This window comes from Nannospalax galili, unplaced genomic scaffold (assembly GCF_000622305.1).
Source record: "Nannospalax galili isolate Female #2095 unplaced genomic scaffold, S.galili_v1.0 scaffold886, whole genome shotgun sequence".
NCBI lineage: Eukaryota > Metazoa > Chordata > Mammalia > Rodentia > Spalacidae > Nannospalax > Nannospalax galili.
Window position 1 is genome coordinate 13,286 of NW_008355971.1, and position 22,679 is coordinate 35,964.

General features: G+C 44.6%; 1 protein-coding gene and 1 gene segment (V, D, J or C); both read left to right on the plus strand.

Annotated features, from left to right (window-relative positions):
* The first annotated feature begins 10,461 nt into the window (after positions 1 to 10,461).
* On the plus strand, positions 10,462 to 11,197 carry LOC103750676. The segment is given in 2 exon segments: positions 10,462 to 10,657; positions 10,806 to 11,197. Coding segments are annotated over 2 exon segments (429 nt in total).
* Positions 11,198 to 20,442: 9,245 nt separating this feature from the next.
* The window catches only part of Capns1 (calpain small subunit 1), an 11,907-nt gene continuing 9,670 nt past the window's right edge, over positions 20,443 to 22,679 (plus strand). Inside the window, exons 1-2 of one of the 2 annotated variants that reach the window (XM_008853838.3) lie at positions 20,443 to 20,596; positions 21,485 to 21,692. In XM_008853838.3, the coding sequence (XP_008852060.1) occupies positions 21,496 to 21,692 (197 nt within the window). In that variant the 5' untranslated portion in view covers positions 20,443 to 20,596; positions 21,485 to 21,495. Of the gene's footprint in view, positions 20,738 to 21,484; positions 21,693 to 22,679 lie in introns of both variants that reach the window. The other variant, XM_017803426.2, reaches the window with a different exon arrangement.

Here is a 22,679-nt window from a genome sequence, read left to right on the forward strand (position 1 = left end):
CCTGAAAAATCACACAGGAAAGCATGGTATTCCTAGAGCCAGAGGCCATGTTTATGTTATGGCATTTGTGGTGGGCACTTCAAAAGGAGAGTCAGGGAGAATGCCAGGAAGGCACCCTGCTATGAAAGGAGTCTCAGCACATAACTCCGAGCTCGTGAGCTATCCGGATATGAAGAGACTTCTACTTCACATAACAGAGGCCCCCAACAGGACAGAGAGCTCTAATCTGTGTAAAGTTGGGGCAGTTTGCTCAAGGAAACAAACATAGGCTGAACCACTGTTATTCCACTAGAAACGACTGTCAACCAATCATTGGATACTGTGGGAGAGAACAAGAGATGGTGTTGACTTCAACACCCAGAGGACTTCTAAGAATTTCCCTACAAGTAGCTATGTGCATTTGTTACTCAGGGCAGACATCCCTGAAGGTCAGATACAAGCAGAATCAGCATCACACTCATACTGTGAGCAGAGGTGGCCATTGAAATAGAGACTAGGGAGATCAGACAGTCCACGGAAGTGATGGAAAACTTTTTCCTGGGTGCCGCAACTGAAAAGAACAAATATTGACCTAAGAAAAAGGAGATTTACCCAGCAAATAATACCATGAGGGCAATGGGTGAATAAATACAATGTGAGGGGGAGAAATGTTATACATATACATATATATGTAACACATGAAAACATCTTGCATGTATACATACATAATTATGTAATGCTGAAGTTGATTATCATAGCTGTTCTTTTTTTAAAAAAAACTTTTACAAAAACTTTATTGAGAATTTCATACATGTATATAAGGTGTTTGATCAACTCCATGCCTACTCCCTCCCCACCAACATTCCCCCCTCTGAAGAGGTAACCCTAAAATCTTTTACGGATTAGATATTCTTAAATACTTAAGAGATATCCTTAAATATTTAAGGGTATGGGATGTGAATGAGCACCTAATTGGTTCTCTATGACTTCAAGGTTCTTGTGAGCACAAATCAGAGATTTGTCCACAAACTTGTGCAAAGCAGCAGCAGGTGCCTTCAGTAGGCACGCCATGGTAGGCATGTCAAAGGATGTGGGCCTTGGGGTCTGTGTGTAGGATTCTATTACTTCTAATGATTTATATCTTCATACATTTATCTGAATAATAAATCTAATGAAAAACCAAAAGGGTCACAGTAAAGATTTTTTCCATATTTTTTTCACTTTTTACAATAAAGAGGGAAAGAAAAATGTGTATTTTCTTTCTTAAATTTTTCCAAACTTATGACGTGTGTGTGTGTGTATGTATGTATGTATGTACACATGACTAACACAGTACATTTGGAGTCTGAAGACATCTTTGGCAGTCCATTGTGGGATCCAGGGAATAAACTCACATCAGCAGACTTGAGCAGCGAGGACTTGTACACACTGAGCCAACTCACGAGCCCCTTTCCACATTCTTGATAAGGTTTTATCTAACAGATTGTGTGTCAATATTTCTCCATCTGGGTTCGGCCTCTGAGTTATGTTCTTCTTTGGGTCTTGTTCTTAGGCTATAAGATGCATGTATTTTTATTTCTCTAGATTGAAAACTAATATCTTACCCTCTCTCTTATTATTCATATTATTTACAGTACCACTTCAATTTTTTGATTCATTTTTAACTACACTAGAGAAATGAAGCCAGGTGTGGTGACACATGCTTTAATGCTAGCACTTGAGAGGCAGAAGCAGGAGAATCTCTGTGAGATCCATGCCAACCTGTTCTATTAGTGATTTCCAGGTAAGTTGGGAACAAGGAGTCCCCCATATAAACACATGCACACACATACAAAACAAAAACAACCCCAAAACAAAAAGAAATTAAATAAGTAGCACAAGAATTGCCAACATAGTTTAACATTTAACTACATGCAATATCATCTTCCAAATGATTCATCTTTAATCGCCACTCCATCTAGACAGTCATGCCTTCTGCCCATCTGCATTTCTTTTTAAAAATACTTCATTTATATTTTCGTTTTATTTATATGACTATATTGTCTGCATGTGTGTAAGGGCACTCAAGCCATGAAGTGCCCACAGAGGACCGAAGAGGGCATCAGATGCCCTGGAATTGGAGTTATGGACAGCTGTTAGCTGCTATGTGGGTGCTGGGAGTTGAACCCGGGTCTTCTGCAACAGCAGCCAAGCTCTTAAAGGCTGAGCCATCTCTCCAGCCCTGCATCTGTATTTCTTACATCAGACAATGCAACTGGCTTTGTGTGACTTGAGCTAGGTAGTTTGAAGTCAGCTTTACTGGTCATGTCTGTCCACTACAGGGCACTGAAGGCTTCCCAGAAATGACTTTCAGAAACTCAGATGTTGAAGCACTGACAGGAAGCACGGGAAAGTCAGATCAGAAAGCAAGGCAGGGCGCTGCTGGTGGCGGGTTCCCCCAGATCACTGGCTCTTTGTTATTATGTTAAAAAACCTAGGAAAGGGAAAGTCTATATCTCAGTTCACTGGGTCCCATGTGTCTATACATCTGTTTTAAGAATGACTATCTGAACAGAGGTAAGAAAATTTCAACGGACAGTGTCAGGATGGGAGCTTAAGAGAAATCATTTCGATGACTTAGAAATTTTTTTAATTTTGTGGCTAAAATCCAGCATATTCACAGACCTAGAAATAATTCAAATAACCATGATATCCAGTCAGTGCCCCCACCCACCTCCTAGATTTTTCCTCTAAACCAGAAGAAGCAAGGTTAACTAGCTGAGAAAAAAATGGGGAAACATGACACAAAAACAGAAGAAAAGAGAGACGATCACATTGAACTTGACCAGCCATGTGTGGCTTGATCAGAGTCAGCTGTGTTTGTCTGAAGAGTCCAGGGGAAAGGGCTGGGCAGAAGGGGAGAGCTGGGAAATAAATCATGGTGGATACCATATGTGCATGCCATTTGTCATTTAACCAACAAAAATTTCTTGGAGATATTTTCTATTCAGAGGGTGATCTAATATTTAGACATTCTTGTTTCTTCTTAGAACACATTGCATGCTGACTGCAAATGGTCTGTCAAATTGTGAAATTTAGCAAACAAGGCTAATTTTCACAGGACTCTTCAAGGCACTACTTAATTCAGTATTGCCACTGGGTTTAACAGTCAGTATCATGCATTTCCCCTTCCTTACACATTTTCACACAAAGTCCTCTAATATGAACGGTTAAAAATCATGGGAGGAAAAAAATTTAACTTTCATACAGTAGAAATAGGGGCTCCCTGCACAGCTGCCATCCACAGTCCTGAAGTAGTTACTGTGCCATCTCACCTGGCGGCGGTGGGTGGAGTTTTCTGTGTAGACAAATGACAGAGCTCAGTGATTCATGGAGAGTGTTGTCTGTGGGCAGATGTTTGTCTTGGCCCCAAACCTGACACCCTTCACACCTGGAGAGACACCACCACAGCAATTGGACAGGAACCATGGAGAGGAGACTTGGAACTGTGTTGGGCCTTCTGTGGGTGCAAGTTTGCTGTGAGTTGTGGTCACCCCAGATGTGGTTAAGGGGGTTCAGACCTGCCAGTGGCAGAAGAGGAGAGAGCCAAAGGGAAGCTCCTGTGCAGCCCTTCATCCGAACGGGTGTCTCCTGGGATACTTGACAGAAGTTGGTTGAAACTTCTCGGTGATTGTGTTTTGCTTTTCTCTTTCCAAACAGGGGTGACAGGCATGCAGACCGTGGGGTGAGACCGCGGTGCATGGGCTAAGGGAGACTGTGGGTGCAGCCTGTGGGCGGGGCTGGAATGACGCCATCTCTCTGTGAGTCCTCCCTCCCGTGGAGCAGAGTCCTTCAGTCCTGAGTCTCCAGGAGGGAACCAGCTCTACTACTCTGAGATGCAATTTTTCTAACAGTGTGTTCAGTGTGCAGTGGTTCCGACAGAATCCTAGAAGCAGCATCATGACTCGATTTTACATGACTTCAGGGACAAAGGAGAATGGGAGGTTAAAGTCAACATTTGATTCTAAGGAGCGCTATGTGACCCTGCACATGAGAGACACCCAATTGGAAGACTCAGACACCTACCTCTGTGCAAGACAGGAACAGTGCTCCCAGCCATCCTGCAACCTGGCACCAAACCGCAGCTGGGCTTACAATTGCAGTTCTCATTGTGGGGAGAATCCACAGCAACGTTTGGACTGCTGTGGGTTTCCTGATTTAAGCTGTATCACCTTCATCTCTGCTAGCATTAGACAACCATGGACTTTCATTTCACTTAGTTTTTACGTTTTTCCTTTCTGGAATACCTTTATAAGGAAAATGTTCTTGGATGGCCTATTACAATAACTGATAAAACAAAAAACAGCAGGGGGTCAAATACTCTTAAAACACATTTCCTGGAAATCTGCATAAATTATTGGGTTGACAAAGGCTTGAAAAATACACACACACACACACACACACACACAGCCCATAGGGTGGGTTTGCATATAGAGTCTCACTCTTGGAATCCAGAACAAATATCACAAATAGCACTTCATGTCATTGAGTATCCGGCACTGTAAGCTGTCACCAACACGTTTTAAGTGCTGACAAAGTTTCATTTTTCCATGCTAATACACTCAAGATGATATAGTGACAGTCAGTTGCCTAAGCTGACATAGTTAACTGCCTAGCAATGCTGGTGTAGCCCAGAAACCACTCATCCCCCGAAAAGCCTGAGCAACTGGCAAGTGCAGGGCACCCTGAGAAAGAGGGTGGAGCCTAGACTCCAAACTAGTGATGGCGAGATTGGACCATTGCACCAGGAAAAGGAAGTGTGCCACCCCTGGGGTGAATGGCAGAGGCATCCTGCAGGCATGGAAGCAAGAATGGGCATGCGCAGACCGTGGGGTGAGACCGCGGTGCATGGGCTAAGGGAGACTGTGGGCGGAGCCTGTGGGCGGGGCTGGAATGACGCCATCTCTCTGTGAGTCCTCCCTCCCTATCATATAAACCATGCCAAACCCAAGATAAAATGTGTTATGGCAGTTTGTCCACCCAGGTCAGGAGCAGGAGACCCTGAGAGAGTGAGCACGGGTCAAACAGCAGGAAGGAGAGAATTTAGTGGAACAGCTAGGGTGAGATTTCCAGACAGAAAGTCTGATATCAAAGGCTGAGTACTGAGCTCAGTGTAGAACATTCCAGAATCCAAATTACGTGTTCATAACCTTTTAAAATATGTCTGTTTACATCACTGGCAAAAATATTCATTTTAGTGCATTTCTGCATAGATAGCTCCTTTTGAGGAAGAGGTCATTGAACTTTTCCTGTTATTAATATTGATATAAAATATGGAGGAGATACTGAGTCCCTGAGAGCCAAGATGAAGAAAGCTGGGCAGCTCCGGTAAAGTTGGTGTCAGGGTCAGTTTCCTGGGCCAGTGACATGTGCAGTACAGTGGTGCCTGGCCCTCAGGGTGATCTAGTTACATATTCTGGTACTGCTGTCTCCAATTCTTAATAACTTTCTCATTGCCTTGTGTTTTGCAAGTGGCAGGCAATAAGAGGTCTGCACAGAGGAGACACACAGGGCTTCACAGCGGAGCACATACAGCTCAGGTCCCAGAACACAGCAGCAGCCTCTGAGCTGAGCAGCTGGCTGTCCCCATCCAAGGGCTGTGCATGGAAGACTGTCTGGGGCTCTGCAGAGCCTCAAAGTGTGTGGTAATAAGTGTTAGTAAATTACTAGAAAATGACAGCATAAATATGGACAAAACAAAACATTATGGGAAGATATTAGAATTCATTGAAAAGTTTAGAAACTTGGAAAATGGTCCATTGACAAGTGGCTAACAGGTTTTACAATGAAAATCAAATATAGATAGTAGCTTCAAGGACAATAGATTCCATGACTTTCTAATGAACCAATTATTAAATGAAGATAATCTTAGTATTAATTTTCCTTACAAGTGTCTGTAGAGTGAAACCCTACATATTATGAATTCTAAACCGTATGTGAGCCATGAAGCCACTTCCAGTTTACTAGGTCTCCATGAGCTAAAAGAATGTGAGGAAACCTGACAAGGCTGATGCATAAAATTACTTTAAAATTCAGGCAGATCTGAAACTGCCTTGTGGATTGTCTTAGAAATATTGTTCCTCTAAAAATATCAATCCCAGATTACTAAAATTTATGTTTCAAAGTATTTTATCAAGCACATCAAAGTGTAATAGCATATAAAATTTCACATAATTCTTCAGCTCTCCAGAATTATTGAAGTCATTTCTCAAAATCAAAAATTGAGAAAAATTGCCATATTGTGTTACACAGAAGCACTTGGAAAAACTTTCAGTTATTTTGCTCAAAATCAAGTTGCTAAAAGATTTAACTTTAAAAATTTGATATATCAAATTACAGAAATTCCAAAACAGTTATGACTATATCTAAACATCATTTCTATGTCTTAATATTTTATGTAAATATGTTACATCATTTTTCTTTTTTAAGTTAATTCTGATAATTGCATAAGTAGAAAGTTCTGTTGTATTCTATAATAAAGTATTTATAAAAGAAGGTTTATTATTATATTAATATTTTCTGCATTTTGAGAGTGACAACAAATTTTCTTTCATAAGAGGTTCCACAAACTTTATAGCTAATACTGTCATGAATTTGAACCTCCATGTTGTGTTTGGAAAGAGGGTACTTAAACCCACAAAGCAATCTGAATGAGATTATCAATGTGGATTTTTATTTCATATTGGCAAATATTCTGTTATTCTCATGTTCTCCAAACTGAAAGCTATGTGTGTGAGGTGTGAGTGTGTGTGTGTGTGTGTGTGTGTGTGTGTGTGTGTGTCTGTGTTGTGACAAAGATACAAACACCTGAAACAGAGGCTCTGAACAGAGCACCCTGCTTATCCAAGCCTTGGCCTACAGCCACATTGTTGGGAAAAAAAATGAAATACCTTGATGAATGCTGTAAGAACTCTGCATTTTGATAGAAAACTCTGTTTAAAATGTTGATTTAGATTTACTTGCTAAGCTTGCCTGTTCTGCCTGATTGTATCTACCACACATGGATGATTAACCTAGTTGAAATGCTAAGAATTGAAGTGCTGTAAACCTCCTTCCTGGACCCTGGACCCCAGACTCAGTTGATTTACAATGTGTCCTGTAGGCCTGTTTGCACACACCAGATAACTGATAAGGAACAAAAGAGGGAGGTTGCGCCAGGCTTACACCAGATCTACCCTTCCTGGAAAAGATGTTTAACCGAAACTATAGCTTTTAGAAGATGTTTGATCAAAGTGTATGCTGAGGAATGCTTTTTGTGTAATGACTATGTGGGCCTATATAATCTGTATCTGAAACTGAATGGGGTCAAGTATTTTCAGCTCTGCAGTCTGGGTCTAAGAAAGACTCTGTCCAATTAGTTTGGCTATCAGAATAGAGAATTCCAATCTGTTTAAACATAGGGCACTTTGACAAAGAAAGAAAACTCAGGCTGAACCACTGTTTTTCCAGTAGGAATGCAGTCTGCCAATCATTGGACACACTGGGAGAGAACCAAAGGGATGGTGGTGACCTCAACACCCAGATGAATTCTAAAACTTTCCTAAAAATAGCTACACGCATTTGTTAATTCAGGCTTGTTTGTACTAGCCCTTCCCTGAAGGTCAGATACAAAGAGAATCAGCATCACATTCATACTATCAGTAGAGGAGGCCATTGAAATAGACACTAAGGAGACCAGTGTGCTCCTGCACCTGAAAGTCCATGGAAGTGATGGAAAGCCTTTACCTGGGTGCCATAACTGAAAAGGACAATTATTGGCCTAAGTGTCTGTCTCCAAGAAAAGGGAGACTTACCCAGTGAACAATCTCATGTGAAGGTGGATGAGTAAATACAACTTAAGGGGGGGAAATGTTATAAATGTACATATATATATATGTTATATATGGAAACATCTTGTATGTATACATATTTATGTAAAGCTGAAGTTCATTATCATAGCTTTTCTTAAATATTTAAGGGTGTGGGATATGAATGAGTACTTGAATTGGTTCTCTGTAGCTTCACGGATCTAGTGAGAACAAACCTCAGAAAAAGGCCTCTTCTTCTAGAAACGAGACCATAATTTTTCAGAATCCATTTGTCACAATCAGGTCTTTGGGATCAATATCTTATTTGAACTTTCTCCAAAAAACACAGAGGCAACACTTAAGGTTCTTTATAATTATTATTAAAGAAATAGAAACATGAAGAAAATAACCTAGATGGGAAAGGCAACTTGGTAAAGAGAAATAATCCTGGAAATTCATAGTTCTGCAGGATTGTCCAATGTTTTAGAGAAAGAGCATTGTTGTGGAATTTGGGAGAAAAGCCAGAGATCAAGGAAGCCAGAGTCCGTGCCATGAGGGTTGCTCTACAGTTTAGAGAACAGCCAGGAATATGCCTTAGTCTTTGCATTGAAGGATATAATATCCATAGTGATAGCAGAAAGTAAACATATCAACAATAACATCACAGCCTGGGGAGATGGCTCTGGATAAGAGTGCTTGCTACACACACAGGAGGACCGGAGCTCAAATCCCAGAACCCACATGAAAAGCCATGTGTTGTAGTGCATGTAACCCTAGCACTCTAGGGGATGGAGAAAGGATCATCTTTGGGACTGGATGGTTAACAGCCTAGTTCAAGGTTCAGTAAGAGACCACATCTCAAAGGAAAAATGCAGAGTGTGATGTGGTTACATTTTCTCTTAGTACCTTGCAGAATACATGTCATCTACCAGTAGGGAAAATATTTCTTTCTTTTGAAGATATCTTTTTTAAAATAAATATTTTTACTGATTCCTTGAAAAATCAATACAATGAATTTTGATAATATTCAGACCCAAAATATCAACCTCCACTTTACTATCCCCCAACTTCATGTAACTTATTATTTCTTAAGGCTTATCAAGTCTATTTTTGGCACAAAGGCTCTTGCGCATGAATCTATCCTCAGGAGTTTGGTCAAACTACCCAGCATCACACTCTTAAAGAAAATCAACTCTCCCTTTCCCAACACCTATCAATTGCCACCACTTCCTTAGGTAAGGTTAAGGATCGTTACCCACCTCCTTACCCTGTACTGATATTGTGCCTGGCTTGAGCTCGCTTAGGGCTTGTGCAGGTGTCATAATTACTGTGAGTTCATATGTGCAACAGCCCTGCTGTCTGGAAACACTTCTTCCATGCAGTCACCTACCACCTCTAGTGTCATTAGCTTTTTTTAAAAAAAAAATTAGTATCCAAAGTGCTATGTTTTGTTACTTTCAAATTCTCTTTGTTCTGTAGTTCATCTCCTCCATCCCCCTCCACTGTCCTCTTAGCCCGCTCCTTGCTGGTCTCCTTCCTCTTAGAGCCCCCATTCTCCTTTCTCATCATATAAATTCTCTCACCATGTTCCCCTGCCCTGGCCCTTCCTAGTTTTGTGGCCTCTATCCACAAAAACACACACATCTATACACATATATAGGAATTAAAATCTGAGATCTGCCTTTAGTGAAAACACATAGTATTTGTCTTTATGACTCTAGGTTACTTTGTTTAATATAAAATGACCAGTTCTCATTTCCCTGTAAATGTCATGATTTCATTTTTCTTATGACAGCTAGGTATTACCCACAAGGCATTTGCATGTCCATGTTTAGTGCCGCAACATTCCAAGTATCTGAGAAATAGAACAGGCCTACATGTCCAGCTGGTGAATGCACAGTGACAATTGCATTAATATTCACAGTGCATCTTTATTCGGCTGTAAATGAAAAGATTTCTTAAAGATGTCATAGTTATCATACTATAGATCCAATCCCCATGTCAAACTGTCTCCAAAGTTGAATTATTAAAAATTCACAAACATATTCTGTCAGTCCCTCTGTTGGGATGTGGTCTTACTGTTTACCACATCTTTACTGAAGGAAGATCTTACAGACTGGTTGGTGGCACTGTCCACTCTCCAGAATGGCAAACCCATGGGCAAGACCAGACCTGGAGGACGAGAGTCTGAGACTCCAAATATTGTTGTTGTTTCCAAGACCATTCATATATAGGTCATGAACAATGTGTGGTATTTCAGACATTCAGTAGTCTCCCATTGTTTACTTTGATTTTAAGTTTATATTTTACATTTAGGAAGACTTTATTTTCTGTAACAAACAAGTCTTTAGTGTGCATGTGGCTGAAAAGGAAGTTTTCCTTTTGTTTCTGAGTGAATCGTTGTGCCTCTTTGATTTCAGTATGTAAACTCATCACACTATTGTGTAAAGACTGGAAACATCCACCTCTGAAATTTATTAATAGTGACTCAATAGTGTGTACAAACACCAGTCTTTATACCCTTACTTTCTAATGTAGGACCTACCCTATTTGACCTCTCATAAGCTTATAAAATATTTAACCTGGTTAGGGAAGCTACCACAAGGTGGTAGTAGACCTCAGTGCAGAGAATTCACTTTAGTAACAGTTGAATGTGTTAGGCTTAGGGCAAAAGTGAGCTCTTTTCCCATTGGTGGGTTCAACTCAAGAATGAGGCATTCTGAGAAAGAGGAAGCACCAGGCAGGAGCAGCTACCTGGCTAGTGATCACATTCTACCGCAGAGTTTCATCGGGAAGAGCAATGAGGGCTTGTGATCCCACTTTTCTCACGTTCCTGTGGCTGCAGCTGGACTGTGAGTGCATGTTCTGGAGCAACAGAATAACCAGTGGGCACTCGTGAGACATCCTGGGAAACATCTGTTTTATTCAGGTTTCCTTTGTTTACTATAGATAATGAAATTTTTGAAGAGTAATTACTTAACAATTTTTCTTCCCACATAGGGGTGACCCGAGGAGAGAAGGTGGAGCAGCATCCTTCAGCCCTGAGTGTCCAGGAGGGAGACAGCAGTGAGATCAGCTGTACTTATTCAGACAGTGCCTCTAACTACTTCCCTTGGTATACGCAAGAGCCTGGAAAGGGTCCCCAGCTCATCATTGACATTCGTTCAAATTCAGAGAGAAAACAGAACCAAAGACTCACTGTCTCACTGGATAAGAAAGCCAAACACTTCTCCCTGCACTTCGCAGCCACCCAGCCTGGAGATGCAGTCCTCTACTGTGCAGCAAGTACACACTGCTCCCCAGACACCTGCAGCCTGTCCTCAAACCTGTTATGGGGCCTGGAGCCCCACTCCAGGTCTTTGTCACAGATGTTCTAGTACAGCATTTGCCAGATGTTTGTTTTCAAGTGAAACTATCATATAGAGACTAAAAGCACATCATAAAGTAAGTTGCAGGACATTCAGAACGATTTAGAATATCTTAATTATTGTTGTTTAGCATATTACTTTTCAATTTGTTCCTCGTATCTATTTAAGGTGCAAAGCATGATATTTTGATACATCAGCAGAAAGAACAATAAGGTATTAGACAAAGAGATGGTTGCAAAGCATGCTATTTTAATGTACATCAGCAGAAAGAACAATAAGGTATTAGACAAAGAGATGCACTGGCCAGGGTTTGGGAAAGGCCAGCAAAGCCTCCATCACCTGTGCAGCACACCAAATGCAGGAACAGCCATGTGTCCTGCAATCCTACACCCGGCTACTGATAGAGACGTAAAGGAATCAGTAGCCTTTGTATTGAAACATGCTTAAGTGTGGCTTTATTGATGGCTAGGCAGACTTCTTAGTTAAATAAGCCAGGAAGAAGTTAAATAAGAAGTTAAATAAGAAGAAGTTAAATAAGCCCAAGTCACCTCTGCAGACTTAAGAACTCTCTTTAATGTAAAACATGGGTCCTCTCCTCTCTTTTCTATCCCATGCTGACCTACATGCCTGTTTCAGTGTCTACTTGTCAACCAGTTTGTACATCAGAATCTGGCCTGGAGGTTGGACGAATAGTATCTGCTTCCATGACACGGCCACAGGTCAAAGGCTATACGTAATAGCAAAGAATGGGAAATATAGTTTGGCTTTGGAAGCCCAAGGGGAGCAACTTTTGTGTATCATTAGCCAATCTCAGACATCTGGGACATGCTAGCTTATCAGTGCCATGGGTTTTGTTTCCTGTGTATCCTGTTATCCATCTGGGGGCCTGGGTTTATTTACTCAATAAATATGTTGAATGAATGTATGAGAAATAAAAAAAAAAACTAGCCAGGTGTAGTGGCACACACTTTTAATCCCAGCACTTGGGAGGCAGAGGCAGGTGGATCTCTGTGAGATCCAGGTCAATCTGGTCTACATTGCAAGTTCCAGACCAGCTGGGGTTACAAGAAGACCCTGTCTCAAACAAAACAAAACAGGCTAGAGAGATGGCTCAGCGGATAAGAACACTGGCTGCTCTTGTAGAAGACCTGGGTTCATTCCCAGGACCCACACAGTGGCTAACAACTGTCTGTAGGTCCAGTTCCAGAAGACCTGGTGCCTTCTTCTGGCCTCTTGGGTATTGCATGAGCATACATGCAGGCAAGACATACATAAAATAAAAACAGAAAAACAGTATTTTTTAAAAATTAAAAAGTAGTAATTTTGGGGGCTAGAGAGATGGCTCAGCGGTTAAGAGCACTGACTGCTCTTGCAGAGGACCCGGGTTCGATTCCCAGCACCCACATGGTGGCTACAAACTGTCCTTAACTCCAGTTCCAGGGGAATCCAACACCCTCTTCTGACCTCTGCAGCATTGCACGACATGGGTGCACTCACATACATGCAGGTAATATATTCATACACATAAAATTAAAATAATAAAATATTTTTTAAAAATTAAAAAGTAGTAATTTTGGGGGCTAGAGAGATGGCTCAGTGGTTAAGAGCACTGGCTGTTCTTGCAGAGGACCTGGGTTCAATTTCCAGCACCTACATGGTGGTTAACAACCATCTATAACTCCAGTTTGAGCGGATTCAACATCCTCTTCTGACCTCATGGGCATTGTACGACAGGGGTGCACCGACTTACACGCAAGCAATTCACTTATAAACATAAAATAAAAATAATAAATACTGCAGCAGTTAAAAACGCTTGACTGCTCTTACAGAGGACCCGGGTTCGATTCCCAGAACCCACATGGCAGCTAACAACCATCCTTAATTGCAGTTCCCGGAGATCTGATGCCTTCTTCTGACCTCCTCGGGCACTGCATGACATAGATGCACTTACCTACATTCAGGCAGTATACTTATACACATAAAATAAAAATAATAAAATGTTTTAAAAATTAAAATAAAATAATAAATGAAATGTTTTTTAAGTAACTTTTCAATGATAGAGTCAACAAAATAGAATTCAACATCTCTCTTCCATAGCTGTCAAAGCACAAGCCATCCAGGACAGATAAGAATCAAGCACTCAGAGGGCTTCTGCCTATTACCCCGTTGTTCTTAAGGCAATGACCTGGCCTAAGAGAGCCAAGATGCCTCCCACCACATCCATGTTCCAATCAGTGGAAAGAGAAAGGGAAGTGACTCACTCTGATCTTCCTTCCAAGCACAAGTTTAGGGTACATGAAGTTTTAGGCTTTCTGTGTAATTTATTCTGCATTTAGGATGGTAAGAGTCACTTCCAGGGCAGAGAGTGGGTGACTAACAGTGAGGTCAGGTCTCAAGCAAGCAGGAAATACAGCTGCTCTTTCCTGGTGAATACAATATGCAAAAATGGGCATAATAAAAATTTGCATATTGGGCTGCTGAGATGGCTCAGCAGGTAAAGGCTCCTGCTACCAAGTCTGATGACCTGAATTCCATCCCTGGGATCCACATGGTGAAAGAAGAGAACAGACAGGTGCAAGTTGACCCTTGATCTACACACACACGTAAAATGTTTTCATATTCAAGGGGCCAGCAAGATGGCTCAGTGGGTAGAGGCCCTTGTGGGTCAGGCTGAGTGTAATCCCCAGATCCTACAATGTGGCAGGCGAGAACCAACTCCTGAGAGTTGTCTCTGACCTCCACAAATGCATCATGTCACATGCACACCTGCATGTAAAATACTTTTTAAAAATTTGCATATTCAAGGTTGAGGGCATTTGCTGCTCTTGCAGAGGACCTGGGCTGGGTTCCAGCACCCACATGACAGCTAACAATCCTCCATAGCTCTAGTTCCAGGGGATCCAAAACCCTCTTCTGGCCTTCACGGGTATGGCATGCATATGGTGCATTTATATACATGCAAGCAACACATAAAAACAAAAAAAAATGTTTTTAATTTGTATATTTGTCAGAAATATATTAAAAATTTCTCAGGAAAAAGTCAGAAGTGAAATAGAATAAACAGGTTGGGGCTGGGGATGCAGCTCTGTTGGTATAGTGCTTGCTTAGATGAGCAAAGCACTGGGTTCAATTCTTAATACTGCACAAACGGGATGTAGTGGCAATGGTCTGTAATCCCAGAATTGGGGAGGTGGAGATAGGAGAATCAAAAATTCAAGGTCAAGATCCAGCAAGTGGGGCAGGAGAGATGGCTAAGAGCACTTCCTGCTCCTGCAGAGGACCTATATTCAACCCCGGCACCCATGTCAGGAAGCTCACAACCACTTGTAACTCCAGCTCCAGGGGATCTGAAGCCCTCTTCTGGCCTCCATAGGCAATGCACTCACGTGTAACATATCCTGCCCCAGACATACATGCATACACATAATAAAAAATAAATAGGCCAGGCATGGTGGTGCATGCCTTTAATCCCAGAACTCGGGAGGCAGAGGCAGGTGGATCTTTGTGAGTTCAAGGCCAGCCTGGTCTACATAGTGAGTTCCAGGACAGCTGGGGCTACAAGGAGACCCTGTCTCAAAAAGACAAAAAACAAAAAACAAAAAATAAATAAAATAAAAAAGAGAAAGCCAGGCATGGTGACGCATGCCTTTAATCCCAGCATTCAGGAGGCAGAGGCAGGCGGATCTCTGTGAGTTCAAGGCCAGCCTGGTCTACATAGTGAGTTCTAGGACAGCTGGGCCTACAGGGAGACCCCGTCTCAAAAAGACCAAAAAGGAAAAAAAAAGAAAGGGAGCCAGTAAGCAAGATGCTCAGTAGGTAAAGGCACATGCTGCCAAGCCTGACAACCTGAGTTCAATCCTTGGGATCCACATGGTGGAAAGAACCAACTCCTGCAAGTTGTCCTCTGACCTCTACATGTGCTCTGTTGCACATGCACACACATACACATACACACACACATAAACATATACACAAAATCAATAAATGTAATAAAATGTTAGGGGCTGAAGAGATGGCTCAGTGGTTAGGAGCACCTCCTGCTCTTCCAGAGGACCTGGGTTTGATTCCCAGCACCCACAAGACAACTAACAACAGTCTATAACATCAGTTCCAGCGGATCCAATACCCTATTCTGGCCTCCACGGGCATTGGGTGCAGTTATATACATGTAGGCAAAACACTCATAAACATAAAATTAAAATTAAAAAAAAAAGAATTCAACATAATCTTCTGGCTCAAGGCCAGTCTTAGGATGAGCCAACTAGGGATGAACCCAGGATCTCCTGCCTCAACTTGGGATAATAGGTGGGCATCAACTTACCAGGCCCAAAATGTATTCCTTGCTCATACAAAGATGGCTGTAAAGGGCTTAGCGGTATAGTTCAGTGGTGCAGCACTTGATTCACAATCCTGAAAGCCTAGAATCAGCGCTAGAAAATGCCTTGGCCTTGCAGCCTCTTGGTTTGGGGAAGGAGCTGTTTGGACACAGCATGCTTGCGGAGCCTATTTTTCTTTTTATTTGTTTTTATTTTTATTTTATGTGTATGCGTGTATTGCCTGCATGTAGGTAAGTGCACCCGTGTCTTGCAACACCCGTGGAGGTCAGAAGAGGCTGTCGGATCCCCTGGAACTGAAGTTACAGACAGTTGTTAGCTGTCATGTGGGTGCTGGGATTCAAACCCGGGTCTTCTGGAGGAACAGCCAGTGTTCTTAACTGCTGAGCCGTCTCTTCAACCCCGACCCTTCTATTTTTTGTTCACAAGAGTTCAGCTGGTTCATCCAGATTAAGCTGCCAGTGGACTCCAGAGAGGTGACTAGACAGATCTGTAGGGACTTTGTGGCTTGAGTGAGACCTTTTTTTCCCCAGTGCTGTGGCCTCATGCGTGCTGGGCAAGCAGTCTTACCTCTGAGCTGTACTCCCTGGGGTGAGAACTTTGTTGGAATGAGGTGTAGCCAGAACAGAGCTCTGAGTCAGGAGGGCCTGGCCTGACTCGGGTGCACAGGCTTCCTCTGGCTGCAGGTGGCAACAAAATATGGGGACAGAGTCCAGGAAGGGAAACTGCTTTAATGGACTAAGGAGGGAAAGGACGGAGGCTAGGACAGAAGAGGGGATGGAGACTGCATACATACAGGCAGTAAGATCTGCTGACAGGTTGGAACAGTGGGGCATAAAGGAGACAGAGCTAGGTGTGTTGACACACACTTCTAATTCTAGCACTAGGAGGGCTGAAGCAGGTTTGCCAAAAGTACAAAGCCAGTATAAGGTACATGGCAAGACCCTGTCTCAAAGATAATAATAGGGACTAGAAAGATGGCTCAGCCGTTAAAGAGCACCAGATGAACTTTCTGAGGACCCAGGTTTGGTTCCTAACTCCAGTTTTCAGGGACTCCGACACCCTCTTCTGTCCTCTGTGGACACTATGTGCAGGGTATACATATGGATGCAGGCAAAACACTCATTTACATAAAAATAAGAAGGAGTGAGCTTGGGAGGAAGGTGACTTGCAATGCCTCTAGGAGCACTCATCCTCCACCTTCCAAGGAAATTATGAATAGGAAGCAAGATATTGGAGCCTTGGGTTCAGGGCCTTGGCTGGGTTGAAAATGAAGATTTGGATGTAAATAGCCTAGAGATGGAATAGAAAGATATGCATGGCCAGGCACAGTGACTCACACTTGTATTCTCAGCACTTGGAATGTGGAGGCAGGAAGATTATTCAAGGTCATCTTGGCTACACAGTGAGGTTTTTGGGTTTTAATTTTTGTTGTTCTTTTTTTGTTTTTTTGAAACAGGGTCTCCCCATAGCCCCAGCTGGCCTGGAACTTGATATGTAGACTCTGCTGGTCTTGCTCTCACAGAGATCAGCCTGCCTCTGCCTCCCAAGTACTGGGATTAAAGGTATGAGCCACCATGCCCGGCTACACAGACACACAGACACAGACACAGACACAGACAGACACACACACACACACACACACACACAAGAAAGTGGGACAGACAGGAGGGACAATATCTAGGACTCACTGTTGCCCAGGACTAAGAGTCAAAATGACAGAAGTAGATGATCACATGATCACATTGGGCAGAGAGTGCTATGAAAAAAGACAAGCAGCGGGGTTGGAAAGATGGCTCAGCCGTTAAGAGCACTGGCTGCTCTTGCAGAGGACCTGGGTTCGGTTCCCAGCACCCACATAGTGGCTAATAATCATTGGTAACTCCAGTTCCAAAGGATCCAATGCTCTCTTCTGGCCTCCACAGGCACCAGGCACACATGGTGCAAAGTATGCATACACTTAAAATAAATCTTTACAAAGGATTATTTTATTCTTTTTTTTTTTTTTTGGTCTTTTTGAGACAGGGTCTCCCTGTAGCCCCAGCTGTCCTGATACTCACTAGGTAGACCAGGCTGGCCTCGAACTCACAGAGATCCCCCTGCCTCTGTCTCCTGAGTGCTAGGATCAAACACATGCACCACCATACCTGGCAGAACAAGAAGTTTTTAAAAATGCTTTTAGGAGCTGGAGAGATGGCTCGGTGGTTAAGAACACTGGCTGTTCTTGCAGAAGACCCAGGTTCAAATCCCAGCACTCCCATGGCAGCTAACAACTGTCTGTAACTCCAGTTCCAGGGGATCCAACAGCCTCTTCTGACCTCGACACGAGTGCACTTACCTACATGCAGGCAATACACACATACACATAAAATAAAATATTTTAGCCAGGTGTGGTGGGTGGTGCACTTTTTAATCTCAGCACTCAGGAGGCAGAGGCAGGCAGATCTCTGTGAGTTCAAGGCCAGCCTGGTCTACATAGTTCCAGGACAGCTGGGACTACAGGGAGACCGTGTCTCAAAAAGACCAAAAAAAATTTTTTTTAAATGCTTTTAAAAACTACTCTAAGGGCTGGGTGTGGTGGTGCACTCTTTTAACCCCAGCACTTGGGGTGAGTTCAAGTGCTGCATGTATGTAAATGCACCCATGTTGTACAATGTCTGTGGAGGCCAGAAGAGGGCACTGGATCCCTTGGAATTGGAATTACAGATAGTTGTTAGCTGACATGTGGGTTCTGGGACTCAAACCCAAGTCCTCTGCAAGAGCAGGAAGTACTCTTAACTGCTTCAGAGTCATCTCTCCTGTACTTTACTGTGGTACTTTATTGTTTTGAGATAGGGTCCTGCTGTGTAGTTCTGGATGATCTAGAACTCTAGATTCTCCTGCCTCAGCCTCCTGAGTCCAACGATTATAGGCCTGTGCCAATAGGCTTGCCTACATGTAGTTTTACTAGCATGAACTCAGCAGCCTTATCAAGCCTTGGATGGGTGTGGGGTCAAGGAGGACTTCCTGAGAAACACCTGAGCTGGCCTCCAAAGCCAAGTACACAAACAAATAGGCAGAAATAAAATCAGAGAATTCTAGACAGAGGGCACAGCTTGTGCAAAGGCAGGCCTGAGGTCAGGACAGTGAACTGAGGTGGCTCAGTGTGGCAGGGAGGGGTGTGGCAGGAAGAGAATCCACATTAGTCACCATGGAATGATTTATCATCAGCCTAGCCCAGGTTTAGTCAAGGTCCTGCCACCTCTGTGACTCTGCCTGTCAAAGCCTCTAGTTTCTCTCCTGTTACATCTCACCTCCCACTTGGGTAGCAATTACCTGGTCTGGTTGGTACCAGCAAGCCCTCAGGCAGTGTTAACAGCAACTACAGTTTTGTCTGCTGTGATCTTGTTATATGAGTTGTTATCGTATTAATTATTGAAGAATCATGGCATTAAGGCAGCAGTGAAAGGGACAGGTAAGGGAGAATGGCTGCCTATGTTTAACCTCAATTTACTTACCTGTAAAATGGGGATAACAAATAGTATCTGTTCCACAGGGCTGTCATAAGGACACATCAGCTGGTGGTATAAATAAAGTAGTGAGACCCTGGCAGTTATCTGTCCTTATTACTTAAGGATGAACAAGAGTCTATGAGCTGAGGAATCCAGGTGGGCTCCAGGCAGAAGCAACAGCATAGGGACACAGGTGCTAACAGCAGCCATTTACTGTGTGTTTATTTCTTAAACCTGATAGGGGCCTACCCAGGGGGAACCCATATATCCTGTTGCTCAGGCTTGACATGAACTTGATCTGTATCAAGGATAACCTTGATCCTACCAAATGCCGGGGTTACAGGTGTGTATCTCCATGCCTGGTTATGTTCTTGTTTTACAGGTGAGAAAATCCTTGCAGAGAGACAAGAAGTCACTGTTTTAGGATAAGCAGCTATTGTGTGATAGCCAAGATTCAAACAGAAGCTTACATAGTCCCCAGGGGGGGGCGGCCAAGGGTCATAAAGCAAGACTGCCCTAGAAGCCCCCAAAAGGACCAGGGTTGGAGGCACAAACTGTTGGTAAACCAAGGGTCCTCCACAGCCAGGCATGGTGGCTCTTACCTGTAATCCTCACACTTGGGAGGCAGTGTAAGGAGGACTGCTTCGAGTTTGAGGTCTGCCAGGGCTAAAGAGTGAATTCAAAGTCAGCAACCCATGTCTTATAGAGCCAAATGAATGAATAGAGGGATAAATAATAAATAAAAAGAAAGGGGCTGGAGAGATGGCTCAGCGGTTAAGAACACTGGCTGTTCCTCCAGAAGACCCGGGTTCGATTCCCAGCACCCACATGGCAGCTAACAACTGTCCGTAACTCCAGTCCCAGGGATCCGACGGCCTCTTCTGACCTCCGCAGGCATTGCACGACACGGGTGCACTTACCTAACATGCAGGCAATACACATAATAAAAATAATAAATAAAATAAAAAATAATAAAAAAAGAAAGAATAAAGTTCCTTTTGGAGCAGACACTAAACTGTAACTGTGGCCAAGTGTTGGACTCAGGTAAAAAATTCATATTATAAGCTGGGCGTGGTGGCACATGCCTTGAGTTCCAGCACTGGACAGGCAGAAGCGGCAGATTTCGGCGAGATCAAGGCCAGCCTGGTCTACATGGTGAGTTCCACGCCAGCTGGGGCTACAGGGAGACCCTGTCTCAAAAGGAAGAGATTCATATTATGACACTGGCAGTGTCACTTCGAAGTTCCAGTCTCTGGTCGTTAGAATGGTATGATCTCATACCGTCAAGTACTGAACCTCGCGGGAAAACACGCAAAGTGGTGCCCCAGCGTCCACAACCCGCTACCTGGGGCGGAGCCTCCGCGCGCAGGCGCAGTCTGCAATGCCGGCTCTAGGACCGCGCGGACAAGTGGGAGCCCCTCGGGGTCAAACCCGGAGCTGGGGCCTGAGTCACCGGCCCCGCCCTCCGGAGCCGGACGCAGCGGGAGGCCCCGGAGCAGCACAGCCCGACGGAGGACCGCCGGACTTGTACGTGAGGGGCAGCGCCGGCACAGCACTCCTGCGCCCCGAAAACCCGGGATCCATAGTCCTCAGACCCGGTGAGACCCCAAAGTCTTGGCCCTAGGGGTCCTCGGACCCGAGATCTCCGCTCCGAACCCCGGGCCTACTCCACCCGGGTTACCCCCTCCCGAGGGCTCCTTCTGATCCCCGGTCTCAGGATCACAAATGTAAGCCCAGAGGTATGAGATGCACAGTATTCATTCTTTGGGGCGTCCAGAACCAAGTTCCCTGTCCCCAATTGCAGTGTGGGTGGGCGACCCCGTTATTCCGGATCCCACGAGCGCACCGCCGGAGCCACAGACCCAGCAGTGTTCTAACCCGCATTAGGTACTTCCTACACTCACCCTCCCGCCGGGGCTCAGGCCGCACCTCCCATCCATCCAGCACCCCAAGTTCAATTCTGGGGGATCTGGATCTTAGATTCGTGCTCCCAGGCACCTCCGGTACGCCTCACACAACTTGGGGTCCCCATTTGGGGAGTCCCTACAGGACCCTGCTCCTCTCACCCTCCACCCCGAAACCCCGTCACAAATAGCCCAGGCTAGATTCGAATCTAGCTGGGGGTAGACAGGGTTCAAGAGGCTGACCTTGAACCGATCGTCCAGCCTCGGCCACCCAAGTGCTGGGATTGGACTTTCGGCTCCTCTCCTCCCATCTGTACCCCTGCTCTTAATGATGCTCACACGCACCCTCAACCCAGGGCCAGGGCCCCTCAAGACTGACGGGTCTGAGGCTTGGTTCCTGTCCCATCCATCCAAGACCATCCCCTTGTCAGATGTCCAGACCCCTGGTCCAGGTTGAGGCTCCGCTCCCTTCCCGTGGCCTCAGTTTCTTCCCCAAGTCCAGATGCCGGAAGTGCATACTTTTGCGGGAAGGGCCGGGCCTAGGGCGCGGCGGCCACCTGACCCACCCCTTCTTCTCTACAGGAGTCGCAGTCATGTTCCTGGTTAATTCGTTCTTGAAGGGCGGTGGCGGCGGCGGGGGAGGCGGGGGTCTGGGCAATGTACTGGGAGGCCTCATCAGCGGAGCTGGGGGCGGCGGCGGCGGCGGAGGCGGCGGCATGGGAATGGGAGGAGGCGGCGGAGGCGGTGGAACGGCCATGCGCATCCTGGGAGGAGTCATTAGCGCCATCAGGTAGAGGGGGCCCGGAGGGCGGGGCTCGGATCGGAGGGAGGGCGGGGCCCGGAGGGCTGTGGTCCAAGACCCAGAGAATGGGTTTCACCTGGAGCCCTGGCCTGGTACCCTGAATTAGGCCTAGGCAGGAAGACTAGGGACCCTAATAAGGTTCCTTTATGAGGTGCCTCCCCCTTTAATGAGGATCTAATGATGACACTTCATGGGGCGGGCTTGACATGGGTGTAGACTTTTTCTTTTTTAAAAATATATTTTATTTATTATTTTTATTTTATGTGTATGAGTGTATTGCCTGCATGTATGTGAGTGCACCCGTGTCGTGCAGTGCTGCGGAGGTCAGAAGAGGGCTTCGGATTCCCCTGGAACTGGAGTTAAAGACGGTTCGTAGCCGCCATGTGGGTGCTGGGAATCCAACCCGGGTCAGTGCTCTTAACCGCTGAGCTATCTCTCCAGTACCCCTAGGGTGTAGCCCTTTTCTTTGGGTCAACGAGTGGGATGTAGTCTCCTAAGGGGACGGACCCTCCTCGTTTTAGGTGTAGTGACGATTAATAGCCCTCGTTGTTTAACCTTGAGAATACTATGAAAAGGGCAGAGCCAGTGAATCTGAAGGGCAATTTATAGCGCAGGACTTGACCTAGGTGTGGCCTGTGGTTTTAATAAAATGGGAAAGTGAACCCAGGAGAGACCAGGGCTAACTACTAATTAAAAATAGTCCAGGAGGGCTGGAGAGATGCCTCAGAGGTTAAGAACATTGGTTGTTCTTGTAGAAGACCCGGGTTCGAATCCCAGCACCCACATGGCAACTAACAACTGTCCGTAACTCCGGTCCCAGGGGATCCGACAGCTGCCTCCGTCTTCACCGGCATTGCACATGGGTGCACTTACCTACATGCGGGCAATACACACACATAAAAAAAAAAGAAAGAAAGATCGATGGATAGATGTATGGAATAAAGGACATGTGATAGAATATAGCAAAATGCTGAC